The 22,635-nt window shown below is 32.6% G+C and overlaps 1 protein-coding gene across 1 annotated transcript; it reads left to right on the top strand.

Annotated features, from left to right (window-relative positions):
• Positions 1–1,729: 1,729 nt before the first annotated feature.
• Positions 1,730–3,728, top strand: LOC124365494 (glycine-rich cell wall structural protein-like). Its single transcript, XM_046821477.1, has 2 exons — positions 1,730–2,559; positions 2,693–3,728. Exons 1-2 carry the CDS (start codon positions 1,730–1,732, stop codon positions 3,726–3,728), a joined length of 1,866 nt encoding a protein of 621 aa, XP_046677433.1.
• Positions 3,729–22,635: the final 18,907 nt, after the last annotated feature.

Below are 22,635 nucleotides of genomic sequence, written 5' to 3'. Positions count from 1 at the left end.
CTTTTGTAAAATAAACCTCCAGTTTCGGCTCTTTCTAAGACATTGGTAATTTTAATAATAATAATAGCTCTTGTTAGAGATTTAACCACAGCTCAACCCCTAATACTGTTTGATCTTAATCAAAAGATATTTTTTTAAATTCATAAGACACGTGTGTACATTTTCCTATTTCTAGAACATCGAGAACTCGATCATTTTAGGCATGGCAATTTTATCTTCACTCCAATTGACGTAAGATCTTTATTTAAGTTTTTTTATAAGATCGTGAGGCATACGTGTACTAAATTTCAACCTTATGTGATATTGAGATTTTGGGGCGCTAGTGATGTGTGATGAGTAGACAATAATTAAAGTTATCGAAATGTATAGCTATTTAAATCGTTATGATTATTATCGTAATAATCTTGGATTTTGAATGTTGTATTTTATTAGGTAAAAACAAATTGGTCTATTACTTTAAACTACTTTTTCCAGACGAGATATTTTTCTGGCCACTGCTGAATTATTAGTTGATAATAGTTAAGAATGGTGTATATCTGAGAACGCTGTGAATAGGTTATTATTTATGAATGGTTAAGGTAATCTAAGCCATTATTTCTATACAAATGCTCCTTTACTTTAATTATATTTAGTGATTATTTATTGTTAGTAAAAGTAGTAAAAATTAAGTGTTAGTACAGTCTTAAGTTTTCCACTGTACATTGTTGCACGATAAAAGGCTACTTTAACTTAATTTTTTTCGTAGTTGGCTAAAATCATTCATTAATAATCAATAATAAATTCAATAATAGCGATTACACTTAATTAATGTTTCTCAATTAATTGTATTAAATAAATAATATTTTCATTAATTTTAGATAACATTTTGACCTTTATAAAAGTTTCTCTTACGCTTTTTTATCAGTACATACTACTTTGGGAAAGTCATAAGTAGATCTAATAAAGTATTGCAATCTTGGTGACAGCTCTAAGTTTTCCAGAATACGGTTTTCGCTGTGAACAGTAAAAGTTTAAAGATAGTTATGAAACAGATCTCTCCAGACGACTTAGAACTTAGGTTGTTCAGTTTTACCTTAAAAATATAAAAGTGGAGGTTTTTATTTCTCTTGACCCTTGCAATGATAAACTTTGTTCATCCTTGCTGAACTTTTACTTAATCGACATAACCGACTTTTGCTTAATAATTTAATAATATAGACAGATTACAATACTACCTAGTACAATAAGGAATTTGTCTTATAATGTATAAACATTTAAAAAATTTTAGATGTCTGCAGAGGAACATTTTTCTAACGTATTTTAAGTTCATGAATTTTTACCTATAAATATTTATATGATATGCAAAAAGGAGTACACCACATTACAGCATATGTTACAAGCTTTGCTGCGGTAGAATATAAATCTATGGCTTATTTTATTCGCGAAATATTCTTTGGACGGTTTAATACAAAGATATTTACGCAGAAAATAAATATTGCACTCCTTTCGTCAGACTAAAGAGAAAATGTGTCAGCCTATTGAGCAATAGGCGAAAGGTACACTTAACCAATTTCCATGGTCAGACGTACACCATCATTTAACTCATTCGTGTATATGTATGAATCAAACTTAATAAAATTTTAAGTTTACCGATGAAATCTTTCCCGAGATAGCAGGTCATAAGATAAAACCACATTTTTTGTTATTACATCTAATGGCAGTTATTGAATAATATATATTCCGTTGTGCTATGGAGGTTACTACAGCGCAAGCGTGCGGCGGTGTATCAGACAGTGTGGGTGCTGCAGGCGGTGTATCAGACAGTGTGGGTGCTGCAGGCGGTGTATTAGACAGTGTGGGCGCTGCAGGCGGTGTATCAGACAGTGAGGATGGTGCATTCGGTGTATCAGACAGTGTGGGTGCTGCAGGCGGTGCATCAGACAGTGTAGGTTCTGCGGTCGGTGTATTCGTCAGTTCGGGTGCTGCAGGCGGTGTATCAGACAGTGAGGGTGCTGCAGGCGGTGTATCAGACAGTGCGGGTTCTGCGGTAGGTGTATTCGTCAGTTCGGGTGCTGCAGGCGGTGTATCAGACAGTTCGGGTGGTGCAGGCGGTGTATCAGACAGTGAGGGTGCTGCAGGCGTTGTATCAGACAGTGAGGGTGCTGCAGGTGGTGTATCAGACAGTGAGGGTGCTGCAGGCGGTGTATCGAACAGTGCGGGTGCGGGTGCTGCAGGCGGTGTATCAGACAGTGCGGGTGCTGCAGGTGGTGTATCAAACAGTGAGGGTGCTGCAGGCGGTGTATCAGACAGTGAGGGTGCTGCAGGCGGTTTATCAGACAGTGGGGGTGCTGCAGGCGGTGTATCAGACAATGAGGGTGCTGCAGGCGGTGTATCAGACAGTGAGGGTGCTGCAGGCGGTGTATCAGACAGTGAGGGTGCTGCAGGCGGTGTATCAGACAGTGTGGGTGCTGCTGGCGGTGTATCAGACAGTAAGGGTGCTGCAGGCGGTGTATCAGACAGTGCGGGTGCTGCAGGTGGTGTATCAGTCAGTGTGGGTGCTGCAGGCGGTGTATCAGAGGTGTGAGTGCTGCAGGGGGTGTATCAGACAGTGAGGGTGCTGCAGGCGGTGTATCAGACAGTGTGGGTGCTGCAGGCGGTGTATCAGACAGTGAGGGTGCTGCAGGCGGTGTATCAGTCAGTGTGGGTGCTGCAGGCGGTGTATCAGAGGTGTGAGTGCTGCAGGGGGTGTATCAGACAGTGAGGGTGCTGCAGGCGGTGTATCAGACAGTGTGGGTGCTGCAGGCGGTGTATCAGACAGTGAGGGTGCTGCAGGCGGTTTATCAGACAGTGGGGGTGCTGCAGGCGGTGTATCAGACAATGAGGGTGCTGCAGGGTGTGTATCAGACAGTGAGGGTGCTGCAGGCGGTGTATCAGACAGTGTGCGTGCTGCAGGCGGTGTATCAGACAGTGAGGGTGCTGCAGGCGGTTTATCAGACAGTGGGGGTGCTGCAGGCGGTGTATCAGACAGTGAGGGTGCTGCAGGTGGTGTATCAGACAGTGAGGGTGCTGCAGGCGGTTTATCAGACAGTGGGGGTGCTGCAGGCGGTGTATCAGACAGTGGGGTGCTGCAGGCGGTGTATCAGACAGTGAGGGTGCTGCAGGCGGTGTATCAGACAGTGAGGGTGCTGCAGGCGATGTATCAGACAGTGTGGGTGCTGCTGGCGGTGTATCAGACAGTGAGGGTGCTGCAGGCGGTGTATCAGACAGTGCGGGTGCTGCAGGCGGTGTGTATCAGACAGTGCGGGTGCTGCAGGTGGTGTATCAGTCAGTGTGGGTGCTGCAGGCGGTGTATCAGAGGTGTGAGTGCTGCATGGGGTGTATCAGACAGTGAGGGTGCTGCAGGCGGTGTATCAGACAGTGTGGGTGCTGCAGGCGGTGTATCAGACAGTGAGGGTGCTGCAGGCGGTGTATCAGACAGTGAGGGTGCTGCATGCGGTGTATCAGACAGTGAGGATGCTACATGCAGTGTATCAAACAGTGTGGGTTTTGTAGGCGGTGTATCAGACAGTGCGGGTGCTGCAGGTGGTGTATCAGTATGTGTGGGTGCTGCAGGCAGTGTATCAAACAGTATGGGTTCTGCAGGCTGTGTATCAGACAGTGCGGGTGATGCGGCCGCTGTAGACGCAGTTTACGCTAGTGGAGACAACAGCGAGCGCATTGTGATGAGATGGTCTCCAGTGTGTATTTGATTATACACAGTCAATTCTGTTATGTTCTTATCAGCTTTTCCTTAAACATTGCCTCTTTTCAAATGTATGGGTTAAATAACAGGTGAAAAAAAACAAAAATAGAACAGATTTAGTTGGTAGTAATATCAAATACTGAAAACGATAGAGGAAACTCTAAGTGACAATCCACGATTTTACTGACATCGCAACAAGAACAGATAACGATGAGAGTCAACACCAGTTAATAAAGTGCACAACTCCCGTAGATTGTCAAAACAACGTGGTTGAAGTGTATTTACAGTGTAGGTAACTTCTGCAAAAATAGTTTATATTCAAAACTTTTGAAGGCACTAAGATAAATATAGTACTATTTTCCTCTACGATTAAAACAATCTCACTGTATATTTTATAGTTTAACTTTAAATTCCAATACACAATTTGGTACACATTTGCCGTAGTCTTCTGTCAAATAATTAAACAAAACTAAAAGTAAAATACAAATATTACATGGAATTTGATTATCATATAAATAATGCATATATTATAAGGATGGTTGTATGTACGTTTTTTATATTTCTTCATACATATTACTGTATTTGCGGTAATTTTAAAAATGCTACAGTAATTGACTATTAATATAAAAAAGTAATTAACTTAATAAAATTTGTTTCCAGTCTTACTAAATAAGGATTATTATTATGTAACTAATAAACACACGGGACCATCAAGCCAAATCACCGGATCAAACAAGGGAATTGATTAGATTAGAGTAATGAACACACGGAATGCGGGTTAGCTCCCCTAGTGAGGTAGTGTTGGACTGCTGGAACCTGTATTACAGTGTACTAATTTTACCGTAAGCTCTGCTTTATGGTAAGAGTTAGAAATCAATCAACCTGATCAGCCAATTTTCAACTATTTATAAATCTCTTAACATGGTTGTTTTGTGTCTCACTTGTTTTTGTCCCACGTAACTGTAAGCTTACTATTCATATCTGTATTAGCACTGATAACATAAAAGAATCGCGTATCTTTGTTTTAATCTATAAATATTATTATACTACCTATGCTTAAGACGCAACCAAGTGTGAACCCAACATCAGCTGCCACAAAATAGCTAATATTATAATGATATAGTAAACAAACTGCAAATTTAGTATTTAATACAAATTAAAAGACTTTTATATTTGCTATACTCAGGTAGGTAGGTCAGAATTATTAAATCTCTTTCAAGTGACATATATATATATATATATATATATATATATATTCATATTTAATAATTCTGACCTACCTGCAAATACCCTATTTTAGTGGCAGGGTTAAAAATTTTCATTTATAAAAAAATCCTTAGTTGGTCATATAAACATCCCCCAAAGTAAATTACTCCAAATTTACTCATAAGAAAGTTAATAGAAGGGTTGGAGTTTTAAGACACCCGGTATAGTAAAATGTAGTATTAAAAAAAATATCAATAATCGTAAATATTGATTTAAACTTCAGATAACATCGGCTAAGTGCAGTATTTGAGAAATTACGCAGATAAAAATTGAATACTTCAATCTGGAGTCCACGACTGCCTGTATGAGTAGATCCATACAAAGTTGGTAAGGATGAAGGAAAGAGGATTTTTCCTGACCTTTGTAAACGTTCTGTGATACAAACAAAATCGGTAACATTGAAGGATTCCTTCACAGTTCTTCCATCTTCATCAAACCTAAAACAAAGAATTGGTGACGATAACATTATAACTTTGCACTAAGCAGTCGGTTAAGGGAGTTTAACCTAATATTCGAGTTGATCAACCCGAGTTGATCGTTATTTTATTTGTAAGAGATATGATATAACAATAAAAATCAATATTTAAAGTACTGTACATTCTCATCAAAACCTTATGGTGATGATATTTTTAAATATATACACGTAACATGCGTGCGTTATATGGCAAGCAGTTTTTTTAACACAAGAAAATTTCCATGAAATAAAACTTAAATAACATAAATTTATTAAGCCTTAGTAAAGCAATCAAATTCGATCAAGAGTAAAACTATGAACTCATTAAAACCGCTTTGTAGTAATCACCTATCCTATTATATAAATGCATCATAATCTTTTATTAAATCCACTATGATGAATATATTCTGCAGATCGTAAATGAGACGGTTAGTATGTGAGCAGTAATGTCGCAGTAGAGATATTGAGAAAATTTAAGTTCCTTTGTATTAATATGCTAATTATGGATTTTGAAAAAGAGAATGTACCTTCAAGCTAAAAAGCTAAAAAAATTACTACAACTGAAACTGTAGACGCCAAAGGTCAATTTTAAAGCCGTTGTGAGAAGTTGATAAACGACTGTAATGATGGATGAAACCCTGCAGTATAAACAGTGTTTTCTCTTCGTATCGAGAGGTTTAGTAAAACATGACTTACTTGCTGTAAACTGTAGTACTATCCAGGAAACTGACACTTAACTAATAACGAGTAAATACTTAGCAGTGTGATGTTAGCTTCTAACATTGAGAATGGTTCTAGGAAAAATTTCAATTATAATAACTACAACTATGCTGCTGAATTGTCTCTGATATTAAAGTTCTTACCATTAAAGTCATATGTAAATGTTTCTAGAATTTTTAGTCAGAGTTGACTAGCTTTTAATTCTCCATGTAGGATTTTGCAAGAAGACACTACTCTTAACCTTTCATAGACTTTTTTAAATAAAAACATGAAGTGGCTTTTTCATTATGCCCTTTTTATGCTCGTATTTAAATAAATAAAAATTCAAACTTTATTATACAATGGTAAACAATAACTCATTCCACTTCTACTATAAATAGTATTTTCTTATTTAAATCATCATTACTCACACATGCCAAATACTGTTTTAGTACAGAGCCCGACTTAATACTTTGTCGGCTATAGTCAAGGCGTTAAAAAAAACTTTTTCACACTAAACAAAGCAGTATACAGTACGTAATATCGTATCCATCACTGGTTAGCTCTTCTGTCTCTCAATGCAGTTATTATAAATGTTGGTAGTACACTTGTTATAGACGATTTGAACCTATTTGCGTAATACAACTAAGTTTGTAATGAAAAACATGTCAGTCGTAGATAATAAAGACACATTAAGTGCCCTATAAAATCCAATAATTTAACTAAACTTCATGTCAACACTGGATACAGCAAATTAATGTCTAACTTAAATCGGTGTACTTGCCTCTAGGTTAATTAATTGAGGCGACCTCAGTCCCCAACCCTATCCACCCTAAATATCCTGTCAAAAAAAACAAAAAAAAAACAGAAAAAATGTCTAAGTGGAATTATAGGTTTCCACATATTCTTGTTCTAAGTTAATTAAAACTGACTAAATCAATAATGTAATTTCTGAAAGAAACAGCTTATAGGTTCTGCATGTAAAAATACACATAACCTTGCCTATCACACATAGGACTAACATATTCTACAATCGCTGGTCGAGGTAATATTATTTAACATAGTCCTCCACAATTATATGCTCTACCACTTAAATCCTTAGGTGACAGGTGACGTGCTATTATTCATTCAAAATTGTAACTAGTATATAACAATATCACATCACGTAGTAGGGAAAGATACGTAGTTTTCAGCATATATTCGTAAACTTACTGTGTAATAAAGAATAACTAGGATAGTTACGACTGGAAATACAAAAACCACTATTTATATCGTTTCCTTCTAAAATATTGAATAGTGGGGACAAATAATATTTCTAAAGTATGAAACGTTTACTCTCAATTAAATATTATTCTCTGAAAGTTCAGGATTTTTCGACTTTGAGAATATTTTAGATGTATTATTGGATTGCGGTAATGCTAAAACTAATAGAAAACAGTTATTAACAACCTCTGAATGTTTAGAGAAATAAATACCTATCATAGTTAATTAAACGTGGTTTATTGTACTAATAATAAAGTTTGTCAATAAATGACCATTTTCGTGAAATATTTTTCAAATACATATACAGAACTTGAATAGAAACTGATTTGTACAACAGGCTATGTATGCAGTACTTTTGTTTGGTTCATTTAGTACAAAAATAGTTTACATTCAAAACTTACACCTTTATTGCATAATGTATCTAATTGAAATGTTTTGAAAAAAGAGACAAAAATAAACATTTGCCTGCGAAGCAAATGAATTTGTGTTTCAAAGCAATGCAAAGGTGTTATAACTTACAATAATGTGTTTTTCTCTGTGTTTATGTAGTGTACTGGCAAAGAGATTCCAATATTTGTAAAAAATATGTTCGTTTGAGTGAAATAGAAACTCTTTCCACGGATAAAAGGTAATATACTTAGGCATATTAACATACTTTATTGAAATATCACAATATTAATATTAACATCAAGAAAACATTAAATCATTCTGTCAATTAATAACACATGATCAAGAATATAAATCTCTAAATGAAGACAATGTTTACATTGTTTCAGTATTAAACCATCGTGTTCGTACACATCTGTTTTCAGTAACCCTATCAGTCTTGTTTCTGTATGCAATATTAGGTGTGGAAGCCATATACACAGGTATGTATCTATTCTTTCTTAGATTTAGATATTTTCATATCAAAAATTGCAAAGTCACCGTAAAACTTGGTAAAGTTTGTATTAACATTTTAAATTTGCTACTTTTACATTTACGTCATAAACTTTTTATCCAGTTGGAATGTAATATAATTTCTATAGAACTTCATAAATTGTCAAACTGAGTTTTAAAAATCGTAAAACGTTACAAAAATTACACATTATTTTATTAACTTTCCTCAAATTTAGATTTAAAATAGAGGATACGCGTATTTTTTATACGGAAACTTTTATAAATATATGAAAAGTTTGTAGCAAAATCTCTCTATATAATAATATAAGTAATTACTTTCAAGAAATTATCTTTCTGCTGCTTTAGCCCCACGATGTATCTTATTTCTGCCAAGTATACAATAAGAATGATAATATTTACTACAATTACTCATTCATCGTATTTAAGGGGAGCACGAGGGCAAAAATTGAAAAAAAATATTTAATTAAAATTTTTTTATAATTCTACAACTTATAACGAGTAATTTGATGTATAAAACATTCACATAAAAAAGTGTATATAACTAATTTATTAAATCATTTGTGCAGTGTTTAAGTACGCAAATTTGCTATGTGTGATTTGATACAGTATGCAGTTTATTTCTAGGTTGCTTTGGTTTTAGTGTTTGTAGTGGGCACAAGATTGAGAATACTATAATTAGAAAACAAACTTAGTATTTTGTCTGACGGTAAAGGTTTAGGTGGCAAGAATAGGCTATGTTTAGCTGTCATTGATCAACTCCAGACCTACTATGGTTTAGCAATAAGAAGAAACACAGTCTCGACAACATGGTGAAAGGCATTTGGACTTTGTACTTCCACAAGATTTCAAGTGACAATGACCCACACCACGGTTTGTGTCCGAAAAACGAGACAAGTTGGTGCGGATACCAAAAGGCAAATGCTAAAGGTGAGACTTACAGCCACAAAAATAGTATTCCTGTGCCTGTAATGGAATTTATAAAACCAGTTTTAAAAGTCTATTTGACAAAGAACAGTGCGGAAATGTTTACACGTCAAGACACAAAATCCAAAAAAAGTGTGAACACGGTTATTTGGTCTAGGCTACCCAAACCCGGCTTTGTTGGACTGAAAACACTACATTTCGGAGTTTATGATGCTGTGTCAGTGTTCAATAGTGGTAATGTAACTAAATGCAAATTGTTCCAAAAACTAGAGATGAACATTGGAAAGTTTACTGTTCTTAGCATGCAACAAATTGACTAACACCGCATCAAAGTATCGGAGCATAACTCTTCAGATTTCAAAAAGCAAGCGAGGCAAAAGAAAAGACAAGTGAAGAGAAAGCTGGAAGATAAAGAAGAAGACCCTGATGACCCAATGTATGGAGCTGGCCAGTTTTAGGTACTTTAAAGTAAAATGTTTGCTTACAATTTTATGTATTCATAATTTTTTGCCGTTTCCCGGAAAACAGGATTTTTAAACTTTTAACGCAGCAAAATTTGGTTTAATCATCTTTAATGGTATCTGAGAAATCTGTGCTCAAAATATGAAAAATTAACATGGGAAAGATACAACACTCGTGCTCTCCTTAAATATATCTTGAAGTTTAAAAATATCAAAAATACTAATGTTTGAATATCTTTCTGCGAGAGACACAAGTTGATAATTCGACACGGACCTTTATCACACACTCACATAGTACCATAACAGACAATAATTAACAATGTTTGACGATGTTCATGAGAAATAAGGGTCATATTTCACAGCTCAATATGATCATTAGAAATATCTGAACTGATATATGTATCTCACCGATATATGATTTTTGTATTACAAAGAGTTGCATCGAAGCTAAACAATTACCTATGTATAATAATTAAAAGATGTAATATTCCAAATTGTTTTTTAAAACAACATATTACAGAATCAATTATCAATAACAAACCATATATAATTTTACGTAACCTTTGTTAATAATGTGGCTTTACAAAAAATAATTGAAGGCTGTAAATGTATCTTATACGAAACTGAACTTCACCTGCATAAATAATAATTAAATTATTGCAAATAATACATGCCACGTTAATATATTTGTGCAAGTGCAAAGCAAAATACATAGGAGGTGTTATATTTATATTAAACTCACCCTTTTGATATAACAGATACACAAAATGTATTTTCATTCGCCATCATCGTCTGTAATTAATACCTAATGGATTTTACGAAAATCTACCGATAAGACCAGTGCATTCTGAATTACCTAGGTTTAAGGGAAAATGTAGTAAATGAACAGTGAAGTGAAGGAGTTTACTCTGTAGGCGGCAGCCAAATATAAAAGAGACTTTTTAAAGAATATATATATATATATATATATATATATATATATATAAAATAATAATATGTAAATTATTGTCGAAAGTGTCTTTTATAAAAAAATATCTATAGTAATTCACAGATTTTGATTTACATTAATTAAATGTGTATAAATAGCTATAGCATAATTTAACTTCAATAAACATTGAAACACAAATAGTACTTGCTCCGACGAGACTCGAACCCGGATCTCTCACTTGCCGGGTGAATGTTCTACCATTACACCACAAATCTCTTACTTTTTACGATTCAATTATTTTGTATTTGGCTGTTCCTCTCACATATGTGTTTAAAAAACCAATGTAACATATGATACGAAGACCAAATGCCGGTCAAAGGACTTTTAGTTACGTTTATTAAAATTGTTTATATGGCAGTAGCCTAAGGTTTTGAGTTTCAATGTTCATCGTTGTTTCGTTAATAAAATTTAATTCTCTCCGTACCTCCGTAATTAGTGCATATTGTAATCATCTCTGAGCATTAAGAAATCTCTGCGTTTTTAACAAACATAAAAAGAGTTACTGTTCGATTTTTATATGAGTAATATCATTCTTGTTATATTACTTATACCAAATCCTATATAAGTGAGAGTTACAAATAACTCTCCTGTGAAATTTTAACATAGAAAGTACTTCGTAAAAGTCCTATAAAAAGTGTTTTAAATTATGTGTTGTGGATCGACATAAGCAAATTGCTTTTTTAATATTTTCACATAAAACACTAACATAAAGGTTCTGTGTAAAAGTATACGTTCCGAAAGCAGTAGTAGAACGATAATGTTTCTCAAACTGAAATGTCCTTCATCATCTTTCTCTTATTTGAAGTCATAACAGACAACTCCTGATTATGTGTTTCATTAATTAGTGAATAGTCTTAGTTATATTAGTGTTGCAACCCCTACTAGAAGTTCATTTATAATTTTCTTCTACATTTTACGATCAACATATATATATATATATATATATATATATATATATATATATATATATAATTAAACATGTAATATTACTTTTTTATTTTATTATGTGATGAGTGTATTCCGTTTTAATTACATCACTCTCTTATTATTGACCTGGTAACTAATTATCATAAAATAGTATGATAGTACGAGACGTATCACTGCATGCCTGGCTGTTTTGTTCTATCTCAGTGAATTATTCATAGTGTAAAGATATACTAAGTAATAATTTCATACTATTTTTATCATTGAAGTTGTGCTCGGTGTGCAAACAATACATATCAGGTGCCTTAGTACTTTAAAGTGCTTTTAGTTTGCCAAACCCAAAGCTTGCAATGATATGTGTAGTGCTGTAGCCTCCACGAACCCTAGTTAATATTTAAAGGGTGTATTAAAAGTGCATGAGTAAGGTTCGTGCAGTTAGTAAATGGTGCGGAGCATTGTTACTAAAACTTATTTATTTTCTAGAAATTTTAATTATGATTAGTAAAATAATAAAAAATAGTAAAATAAACTAAGGAAAGATGTAATGCTACATATTGAGTGACCTTTAAAGCGTATAGTTAAGGAATAGTTTATTATATAAGGAATACTAAATAAATAAACAAGATATTTCCAACCAGACAACTCTGTCAGAATTCATTAACAGAAACGTATAAGCTATGTTTATTTTTATCTGAATCATATGGTTTATATTTAAAGTATTGAATGATAGCTATAATCCCCTGATCATGATATATAACATAGTGAATCGCCAGATCCTAATAGTAGTGTACAATTTATGAACATTTTATTTTAAATAACGTTTTAACTAACTTAAATATAAATATATACAACAAAAGTATTCTATATAATTGTAAGTAGAGTTTTGGTTTGGAGATAATATTAAAAAGTATAGAAATAGAAATAATGAAAACGATCCAAATTATTCATTTTGTTTATCTATACAACATATGAATTGAAATTAATTTCATAACAACTAAAGAAACAATTTCATTATAACTGAATGCCAATTTTCTAAGTAAAAATCTAAATAAATTTATTGTAAATGTAATTATAAAACATGAGTAATTTTTACAAGCAATATTTTTTATTTTTCCGTTTTATAATGCCTCAGTATCGTATTTGTTTACTATTATTTTTATCAAGTAATATATCAGTAGTTATATATTTTTACTATGACATACCATTAATTTAAAGTACATTACATGTATAAAAGTATTAACTGCAAATTATCCTTATTTACTGCCATGTTGATATTTTTAAAATCTTATGAGTGTTTAAAATATATCTAAAAAACACCACTCCTCGATTTGTGTGGTAAATCTACATTACAATTCCCCATCGGAAAGGTAAATCACACCGCTATCGCTACCTCTCATAGCGGTTCTATATGAACGAGACTTTACAGTTTGAAAATCTTCATAAATTTACCTGGTAAAAACTGCTGCTGAAGAACAGTATTTATCTCAAGAAATTACAAGAAGTATTTATTGTATGTTATTTGTGTTATCAATAATGTAGAGTTATATCTAAAAAGTATAAAAGTGTACGTGATTCTGTCATGATCTATATTTTCTACTGCATAGCCTACTATAAAATAGTACTAAATAGATGCAAAGTTTCTGGATGAAAAAGCTCCATCGTGTGCTGGGATGCAAGGAAGTATTCTAATTGACCCTATATACTACTATATTATATTGTAGTGACACATTTGCCACGTTTAATCTAAACCAGGATAAAATTTAAAGAAACGCGTCTTTATTTATGTCATGCGGAGTTAGTGTTGTTCGGCCCTTCCTACCACTCAACCTAAAGATGAGTTCTGTAATAGTTTATATTCCAGACAGTTCTAAGTGAAGGCCCAATTTGCATGTTTACGTACTTAGTAAAATTATATAAACTGAATTTCAGTTTCAGCTGTAGCTGCATCTACGGTTGGCTGTGTTTAGTTTCCTGTTTAGGGTATAGTACCATGCTTCAATCAAGAAGCTAGACAATTTTAATTTATATCTAGAGAACGAACTTGCTCTTCAACTTGAAACTTATTCAGGTTCAGTTGTGGTCAATGATGGTGGCGATGTCGTTGATAATTATTATAGCTGAAACTAAGTAAGATGGTACAATTTCTATTTTGTTTGCTAGAGAGAAATGTTTTTCTGTACCATTGTTTGTGTGTGTGTGTGTGTGTGTGTGTGTGTGTGTGTGTGTGTGTGTGTGTGTGTGTGTGTGTGTGTGTGTGTGTGTGTGTGTGTTTAGGGAATAAGGACAGTATGCGGGAATCTTTGGGAAAGCTTGGCATCAAGGAAACTTTCTGATGGCCATTGTTTGGAATAAAAGCCCAAATATTAAAACTTTAAACAATGTTTTCCTTGGTTTTTTAGTGAAGAGCCCAACGAGATCGAATATCAGTTAATCCTCCAGATATCTTGCGGAAAGGCAGACAGATGATATTTAATTTTCAAACCCATGGGTAAGTTCATACCGCCTTCAATAACATATTTTAACAAATTTGGTTACGCAGCACACAAGTAAATGGGTGCATGCTAGTAAAAAGAATGTTTTGAAATATTTATACGTTATAAATATAATTGTACACACTCATACATGTATATTTCGACACAGTTTACTACGTATTTTGCTGGTACATTATATATGCTAAAACAGGTAGAGGTTTATTAAAAGCAAGCATTTACAAATGTACTGTTCTGCCTAACTCTTTCGACTAGGTAATACTTTGCAACAATAATAATAATTGGTATTAGTTTACAAATCATAAGAATTAATCGTATTATTTTTCTTTATTTTTGTGACTTTATAGCCAGGATGTCTCATAAGTTCCTAAACCTTGATAAAATATCATTCTATCTTGTGTAAGATGAATGAGAAAAATTAAACGATAGTTTCTTCGAGGTACAGGTTATTGTTCTGCGTTTATCAATTGAAGTAGTAAATATATTATCACAGTTGATTATATTCCTTAATTTATCAATACATAACATTGTTAAAACTTACAGTAAACGAAGAAGTTCCTGTTTTCAAAAAGGATAGTAATGCATAGTGCGTTTCCTTGAATAGTTACATTTGGCCTCTTAGTCCTAGAATTCCGTGAATTATCACGCTTAGTGTCGCGCTAAGAGTCCAAAACGTATTTACGAGGTGTTGGGACTGGAATAGTTATATTTGGTCGCTTATTCCGGATATCCCATACGGCCGGTACGACCTACTACTAGTACACAGTTCAAATCCAACTTTGTTATCTAGTTCACATTATTATATTTTTTAATGTACGCTTATACAATAACGCAAAGACCAAATATTAAAACAAACCTTCAAAAAGTAATGTATCTGTAAGAGTAGGTGTATAGATTACATCGGAAACATTATATACTTCAAATGTACCAGTATAAAATGTAATCCACGGAATATGATAATCACAACGTAAACGCCATTTCAACTAATAGGGCAAGGATGAGATCAGAATCAGTATAGGTACAAAGGTTGGTTGTCTTTATGTCAATGTCATTGGTCGTTACTTAGTTAATCAATAATTAATCAGAGTCTGTTGTATATTGTGTTGCTAACGAAACTTAATTAGTCACACATTGATATCGTCGCCGTAATTCACTGACACCATATCGTTTTACAAGTTATCAGTCTTGGTGTTGTCAGTAGATAGTGTCAAACGCTAATATATTTATTTTACAGAAAGGCAAACCTCATGGAATATGTTACACAAAGTTTAAATTTTACCGCTGTCTTATATATGAATTAAAATTTAAGATAAGTACAAATAGTTCTTTAATTCTTAAGCTACTTTAGAAATATTGTGTATTAAATCTTGTACTGGTACAAAATAATAAATGAACAACTTACTGATAGTGTTGTTTTAAGAAGATACATGATTCATGTAGGAAATTATTTAGTAGTGTAGAGTTTCACTAGACATGCACGTAGATATATGAGGCTTCACCTAATTACATTCCGCTAATGTTGAGGTTATGATTAGCTTAGCTTTAGTTATCTCGGTGTTACATCACATGAACATTTCCACGTAGAATTTAATTAGACTTCCAGAGACAGCAGCATGTTTGACTTCACGTCTAGTTCAGGGGAAAGATTACAGAGCAGGATTACCAATTTGAATTGTTGAAGAATTAATTCATTATTTAGTAACGTGAATAGGTATCTGGTAAATATGAGAGTTGGTGATGTCCTTCATGTTCCATCATTATCCCTCATGATAAAAGGACATTGGGCCGTGCATTCGAGGTGTTTCCACAATATATCCTTTATATTCAATCACCATCCTTCGCCGATACGTACATAGTTAAAGGGACATTGCGCCATGGATACGATTTGGAGAATAACCCAGGTCCATCATCATCCTTAGCCTATAAATACAGCGTTAAAAGTGCAATCGAATAATTCTTCGTAACCTACAAACTTTTTTAGAATATTTTAAAATTAACTAAATACAATTTTTACATTAAGTACTCAAAATTGTTTCATTTGTTTTTATAATCATTCAAAAATCATAGGTTCGTTCGAATTTATAATAATATTATTACTATATTGATCAAGGGAACATTGCACACGATATCGCACCACCGAAAATACCTTATATCGGAAGGAGATTACACTATCGTTAATTATACGCGTCATAAGGTTTTTTAAAACGTATTATTTATCTATATATTTTCTTGCTCGGGTAAACAATGCCACCTTTGCTGATTCAACTACAATAACGTAGAACAAATAAAGATTACTAGGCCCAAGTGTAGTGATTTTAATGATAGCAGGTCTCTCAGAGCGAGTATTTTATGTGATCGTGGAAATTAAGTAAACTCTCCTTTAAGGAAATCTAATTTATTAGAACCAGAAATGATTTTTCACGCGCTTAACCTTAAAATAAGAGCCAATGGCAGTTTTCTGTGAATTCCGAACCTCTTAACAATGAATACCAAAACCTATGTAGCTTATCATGTTTAATTCAGGTTCAAAATCATTACAGGATTTAATTATATATCAAGATAATTGCTTTCACTAACAAAGCTAAGGACTTATTATTCCTCTATTCTGCCCTAGAATAGTCTGTAGAAAAGTCTAGCAATCGTTTAGGAACAGTCTAAACAATCAGACAGAAAAGAACGTTTGTATTATTTTTCTAGCTACAATGACCATTGGCCAAATCCCATAGAGAGACAAACACCATTGAACTCAATCTAGTGTAGTAGACATGACGGTGCATATAAACTGAAATCAATATTTTGACATAGTTTTTAAGATACTTTGTCGCTAGTTATACTGACTTATAGATTATTTAAATCCCATACGGTGAAATTAACTGCATCAAACACGGTTTTGTACACGTAAAAATGATAGTACTTGTAGCTTGAGATCAGCCTAAGTGTACGGAAGGACCTCTACCGTAATCGAACTCGATTTTGCCAATATTACAATATTTTTAAGTTTATAGGTAAATGCTATCTCAGATATTGTACAACGAAACCGACAGGAGATAAAATTAGCAGATTCCTAATCAGTAGGTAAATGATAATCATGCAATCATTAATTATCATTACATTGTTTTATTTAAATCGAGGTTTCGTTTATAAATTTTTAAGCTATATAAAACCGTTATTTATTATTTCGTAACTATTTACAATTAAAATGAATAGTTAATAAGACAAAATATATTATTAGTCAGATATAAAAAAGGTAAAACTTGTGAATCGGAACACAGAAAATATAAGTCGAGTGTTTCTAAGTCCAAAACTTTAATAACAGTGAAATGGCGGAAAACTCATGCTATCTAATAACTGTTAATATTATTAATAAAAATATTTAAGGAGTATATTTCTATAAATTCTTTTTTGACAAAAACTACCTCTTATTTGTCCGTTATGATTATTGGTCCTGATTTACATTTGAGTAAGCTAGGTATTAAAAAAGGGTGACTATGACCTGGAGAGAGTTCGATGTTAGGGCAGAGTTAACAATGACTCAAGTTATTGGACTTGGCACTGTATCTGTGTCTATATTCCGCTTCTTCTAACTTGACTATGCACTATTTTAGGTTTGATTATCAAAGTGGAATATACATGTTAAAATATTAAAATTTTATATTGGGATTTCTTTACCATGATAGTTATTTTGCTGGTTTATTACGTAAAATCTACGAAATGCATTAAATCACATTCTATACGGTGCTATACTCTATGTCAATATAATAATGAAAAACTGCAAAGGAAACATATTGTAAAGTTTATCTTATTGTCATCCGAGTTATATTTTAACGGGAAAAATAATGATTTTATAACGTTTTGACATTTGCAGTACGTTTTTGTTGTAAAAAAAGCTGGTGTCAGTAATGTGTTTACCGTACTCAACTTAGTTACTATAATACATTGTTAATGTTCACGGCTCTCTGTACTCTTCAGCTAGAACGCGTTATGTGTTATATATTTTGCGTGTTGAGTTATTAGTACACCTGATAGTTTCATTTTAAACAACACATACTTTTTTTCGTTTAGGTTCATCAGAAAGAAATACAGTTTGACTAAACCAATATACAAAAGGAGTGTTACCAAGATAAAGGAAAGCAACACGCATTGCTTCAAACAATATTTACTATTGAACAATTAAGTTTTTTGGGTTTCTATCTGAATATACATGGTATCGTGAGAATAATTAAAACAAGTACTGATAAAATATGTTAATAAAAGTTAAGAATTTAAAATATATGAAGCATGTTTAGATCATTTTAAGTCTGTATTACAAATGACAAACAATAACTTTGATCGATTTTGCCACTTAGAATAGCAATACTATCTGTGTATTTAAAATATGTTGATATAAATGTGTATTTAAAAAAGAAATAACCCCAATGCTTCTCCCGCAATTTCATAGTCTTAACACGTGTACGAGAAACTCTGGTTTATGTTATATATTACATTTCCAACACCAATTTTGAGTTTGCCTTGTGGACACAATGTTAAGAAATTGTGGCAAAAAGTGTGTTTCAATGTCCATTGTAATTTACTCCGGTCATAATATATTTTCATCTTAGTTGGTTTTGCTTTTTTCTTATATCAAGGGAGTATATACATTCACATACACATAGGTCTGAAAAGCCTAAGTCTGTCGAATGATAAAAAAGATATGTCTCAAAAAATTCTAAGCAATTACAGTAAATGTTAGATATAAACTTTATTTTTTATATCTGCCTTAGAGTACAGACCAACCAAAGCGTGCCTAATAATTCTTCAAATGTTAATTTAAAAGTATTGTTTAGTTAGATCTCTTAATTTTAGATTTAAAACTATCATAATTTATATAAATATCTTTTTCTATATACCTGATGTTTTGCCTGAACGTTTACAACATTAACAGTTGTATTCTGCTCTCGAGCCAGAGACCAATGCAATACTAGGTACAGACATTCTTGAGTTATAAATGATGTAACTACCCATCTAGTTAATTTAAATATATTTACATCTTACAATTTATTAACATTTATCTGTTATAAAAAGTGAATGAAAGGACAGTATCCACGATGGTACAACGGATGTGTTGATGTTATATTGGAAATAATGATTAATCTATATTCTATGTATTAAGCTACTCGAGTTGAAATAAAAATATGTACGAGGAAAATGTAATACTATAATAAAGTAACGTACATAAATATGATATGAGGAACTTAATATGATAGGCACATTCTAAAGAAGTTTATAAACACACGTACCTTTGTAGTCTTACTAAGATACCAACCAATGGTTAAACAAAGTAAATGAAACTACAGAGTATTATGAGAGGAATATTGAGTTCGTAGAGATGATCTTATTAGGACCAACCCCTAAGACACAATTACCGATAGATTAAACAAAGTTTCACAAACGACACGATAGGGCGGGTGAGAATCAATCTATTTTGTTTGCTTTCCAATATATTAGGTCTGTTTTGTCTCCTGAACTTGGAGGAAAGTTTCCAATGAATGAAACCTTTGGGTAGTTTTTTAAGAGTTACAAGAAAGTTAAATGTTCCTATACATATTTCTTTCAAATATATAATTTGTAATGCAAAAAATACAGTTGGAAAATAATGCCTTAAATAAGGAATAAACAAGTGGATTTATGTAACTACAAAATACCTATTGGGAAAGCCGATGAGCAAGCAGTTAAAGACATCGGAGTTAGATCACAGTTAGAGATAGCACCGGTCCAAGTCCTGCCTTTTACCGCAGCACATTTTATCTACATCTATGACCATATACTGTACCGACTCTCAAACATAATAAGGAGGAGTCCTTATTATGTTTGATAAGAAGCTCGGACAGGCCAATGGCTTGTGAGGACGGGCAGAATAAAGCTTAAAAGGGCACTCAAAATAAATTTGTTAAGTAAAATGTAGCAATATAATTACAGCTACTAGAAACTTAAAGTGTTGCAGCAGATAAAGTGTGAAATATGTAACTATTGATTAAAGGTATCCTCGTACTAGGGTCCAGTAACACACTCAAACGAACATTGTTTTCTGTAGCACAAATATTAAGAAACAAGTAATCAGAGTATGTCGACCGTGCAATCTTCGTGGAACATTGTGGTAATATTTAGTAACGTTGTTACCCGAAAGCAATCAAGTGGATTAGCTCATCCTTTCATAAAACACAATTTCAACGTAGTGTATGCTGCTACGAATCGCAACAGAATGAATTTAATGCACATAGATTCTAACATAACAGTCATATCATACTTCAGTTTGGACGTTATCTACCTCTACTGAAATGTAATATACAAGAGAGATACAATGTGACAGGTCTGGACTAAGGTGTTTTGAGACGTCTCAAAGCCGCTGTCATATTCAGCTGAGTCTGGAAGAAACTAAAGGCCAGGACGTCTGATGGTAACACTATCTACATAACGCTAAATGTAGCAATTGCAGAGCAATAATTTAGAATTAACATGAGTTTATGTGGTTGATTTTCTAGGTAAACCAATTTTTAAGATTTTGAGTGAAATTCTTCAGCAAAGAAGTTTGTCTGGCCTTGGTAGTTTTTGTATTATTAGGAAATTAAAGAGTGTATTCATGCGTGCTAAATCGCCAGTTAGTTTTATAAACTATACTCTTTCTCTTAAGTTAACAAAGTTTCCAAAATGTTATTGAAATCCAATTGACTATTTCGACAGCTCTCAAGTGGCCACTAAGAGAAACAAAACTTGGGAGACGCTTAGCTAATTTTTTCACATTTATAAATAATGAAATTCGAATTGAACATGTTATGTAAATATCTGCAGTATTTATTAGACTTCAAACCATTTGGGTGACTTTTAAATTTAAAATCGTTATAAATTAATGTATTTAAATCTTAATTTAATTTTAATTCAACTCAATCATAAGTATATACCTAAAATGGTAGTAGGCCTATAATAATAATCACGTATATACTAATACGAAGCAATTTTTATATGTAATCTTCATGAATAAGTACGCGACAAACTTTTACTCATGGAACATTATAACGCACTCACCAATCTATATTTAAATGTTTATTTACAGTTAGTTATCTATACTTCGGCAGTTGCTATGTTTTATTATATAGAATAATAAATACTACGTCCTTGTGGACGTATGGATATTTTTAAGAATAATATAACGATAAATTGCTGAATTGCACTGTTAATTTTGATTTATAGTTGCCGTCAATTTCTGTTGTTTAGATACAGGATTCAACAGAGGAAACAACTATTTACACCAGTCTACATATATTTTAGATAAAGAAAAACTAGTGTTAGTTTTTTCTATTACATATTAGGCCAACGTTCAGTGTATCTGATTAAATAAGGTAAAATAAAATACGAGATCTGACATTAGGTCAACAATAATACATGTTAGTTTGAATACTATAAAACTGTAAATAACTCCAAGAGATTCCATAGCGCCATTGTCACGAAGTACAACTTAATCATACACGAAGGGAGTAAATGTGTACACCGAATTCTACATCTCCTTTTCAGTTGACATATACTACATTTGTAAGAATTTCTGTTTATAAAATGTTTTTTATTTACTTACTTTAGCTACGAAGAAGATGGGTAGCTGATACAATATTTATCACAACTAATGCTATAAGTTATTAAATTTTGTTCTGGAATCTGTGCTTTTGAATATGTTATAATAACAAAATTGATTGATAAAAGGGATTATTTTTTTTTTAAGATACGTGAAACTATTAACAAGATCGATATAATGACCCTTACCATATAATTTAACTCAAACATATTCAACAACTGCAGCACCCTAATACACAACTCGTAAAATTACTTCTCGGTATAATTAAATTTCAAGAATTATATTCAGATGCAAGGAGAGACTTCCTTTTCCAATATTAATTTATCCTTTGTAATTCAATTCGTGTTTAGTCATAGTAAACCGTTTGAACTTTGCTCCTAAGAGATCCTTGTTTTGTGTAAAAATATCCTGAAATCTCTGTTATTATATTTATTTTATAAAGGTAATCCTTAAATTTTGAGTAATCGTTTTGACATAATTTTTTGGATAACATGCTTTAGTGCTATAACCATTCAGTACTTTAGTGTATGCTTCTAACTGTTTGTGTATTGATAAAATAAGTATAATTATTGTTTGTAATATGTTTTATGAAGTTAGTAGTGTATTTGTCTGTAATTTGTGATTCCCCATCAAAAATTTTCTGTTGTGTAAAACCCTGACAACTGTGATTTAGCTAAACAAATGCAAATCGTCATTTATGACTTCATGATCTTCCGATATGATTTCAAATTTAGTTATTTAAGTTCCAAAATTATTTATAAAATCACAATATATGTTACACTGTTAGGTATTGCAGAAAAGGTAATTAAAATGCATAGAGAAAGTTCAAATAAATATTTTAATACTTTATTAGACTTAGAAACAGTTCATTTTTTCCCATGCCATCTTAATAAAAATATAACTATAGCGCAGGTAACCCAAAGCAAAATTTATATTCACTGGATAA

Source organism: Homalodisca vitripennis, chromosome 6, assembly GCF_021130785.1.
Source record: "Homalodisca vitripennis isolate AUS2020 chromosome 6, UT_GWSS_2.1, whole genome shotgun sequence".
Taxonomy (NCBI): domain Eukaryota; kingdom Metazoa; phylum Arthropoda; class Insecta; order Hemiptera; family Cicadellidae; genus Homalodisca; species Homalodisca vitripennis.
The sequence above is the reverse complement of the archived record's forward strand: the minus strand, read 5'-3'. Positions and strand labels throughout refer to the sequence as shown.

Excerpts from the sequence above, each read along its gene's own strand:
- LOC124365494 (XM_046821477.1), top strand. The coding sequence starts at position 1,730 with ATGGAGGTTACTACAGCGCAAGCGTGCGGCGGTGTATCAGACAGTGTG. Across the intron at positions 2,560-2,692 it reads GCAGGCGGTGTATCAGAGGT|GCGGTGTATCAGAGGTGTGA; the intron begins GTGAGTGCTGCA and ends TGGGTGCTGCAG.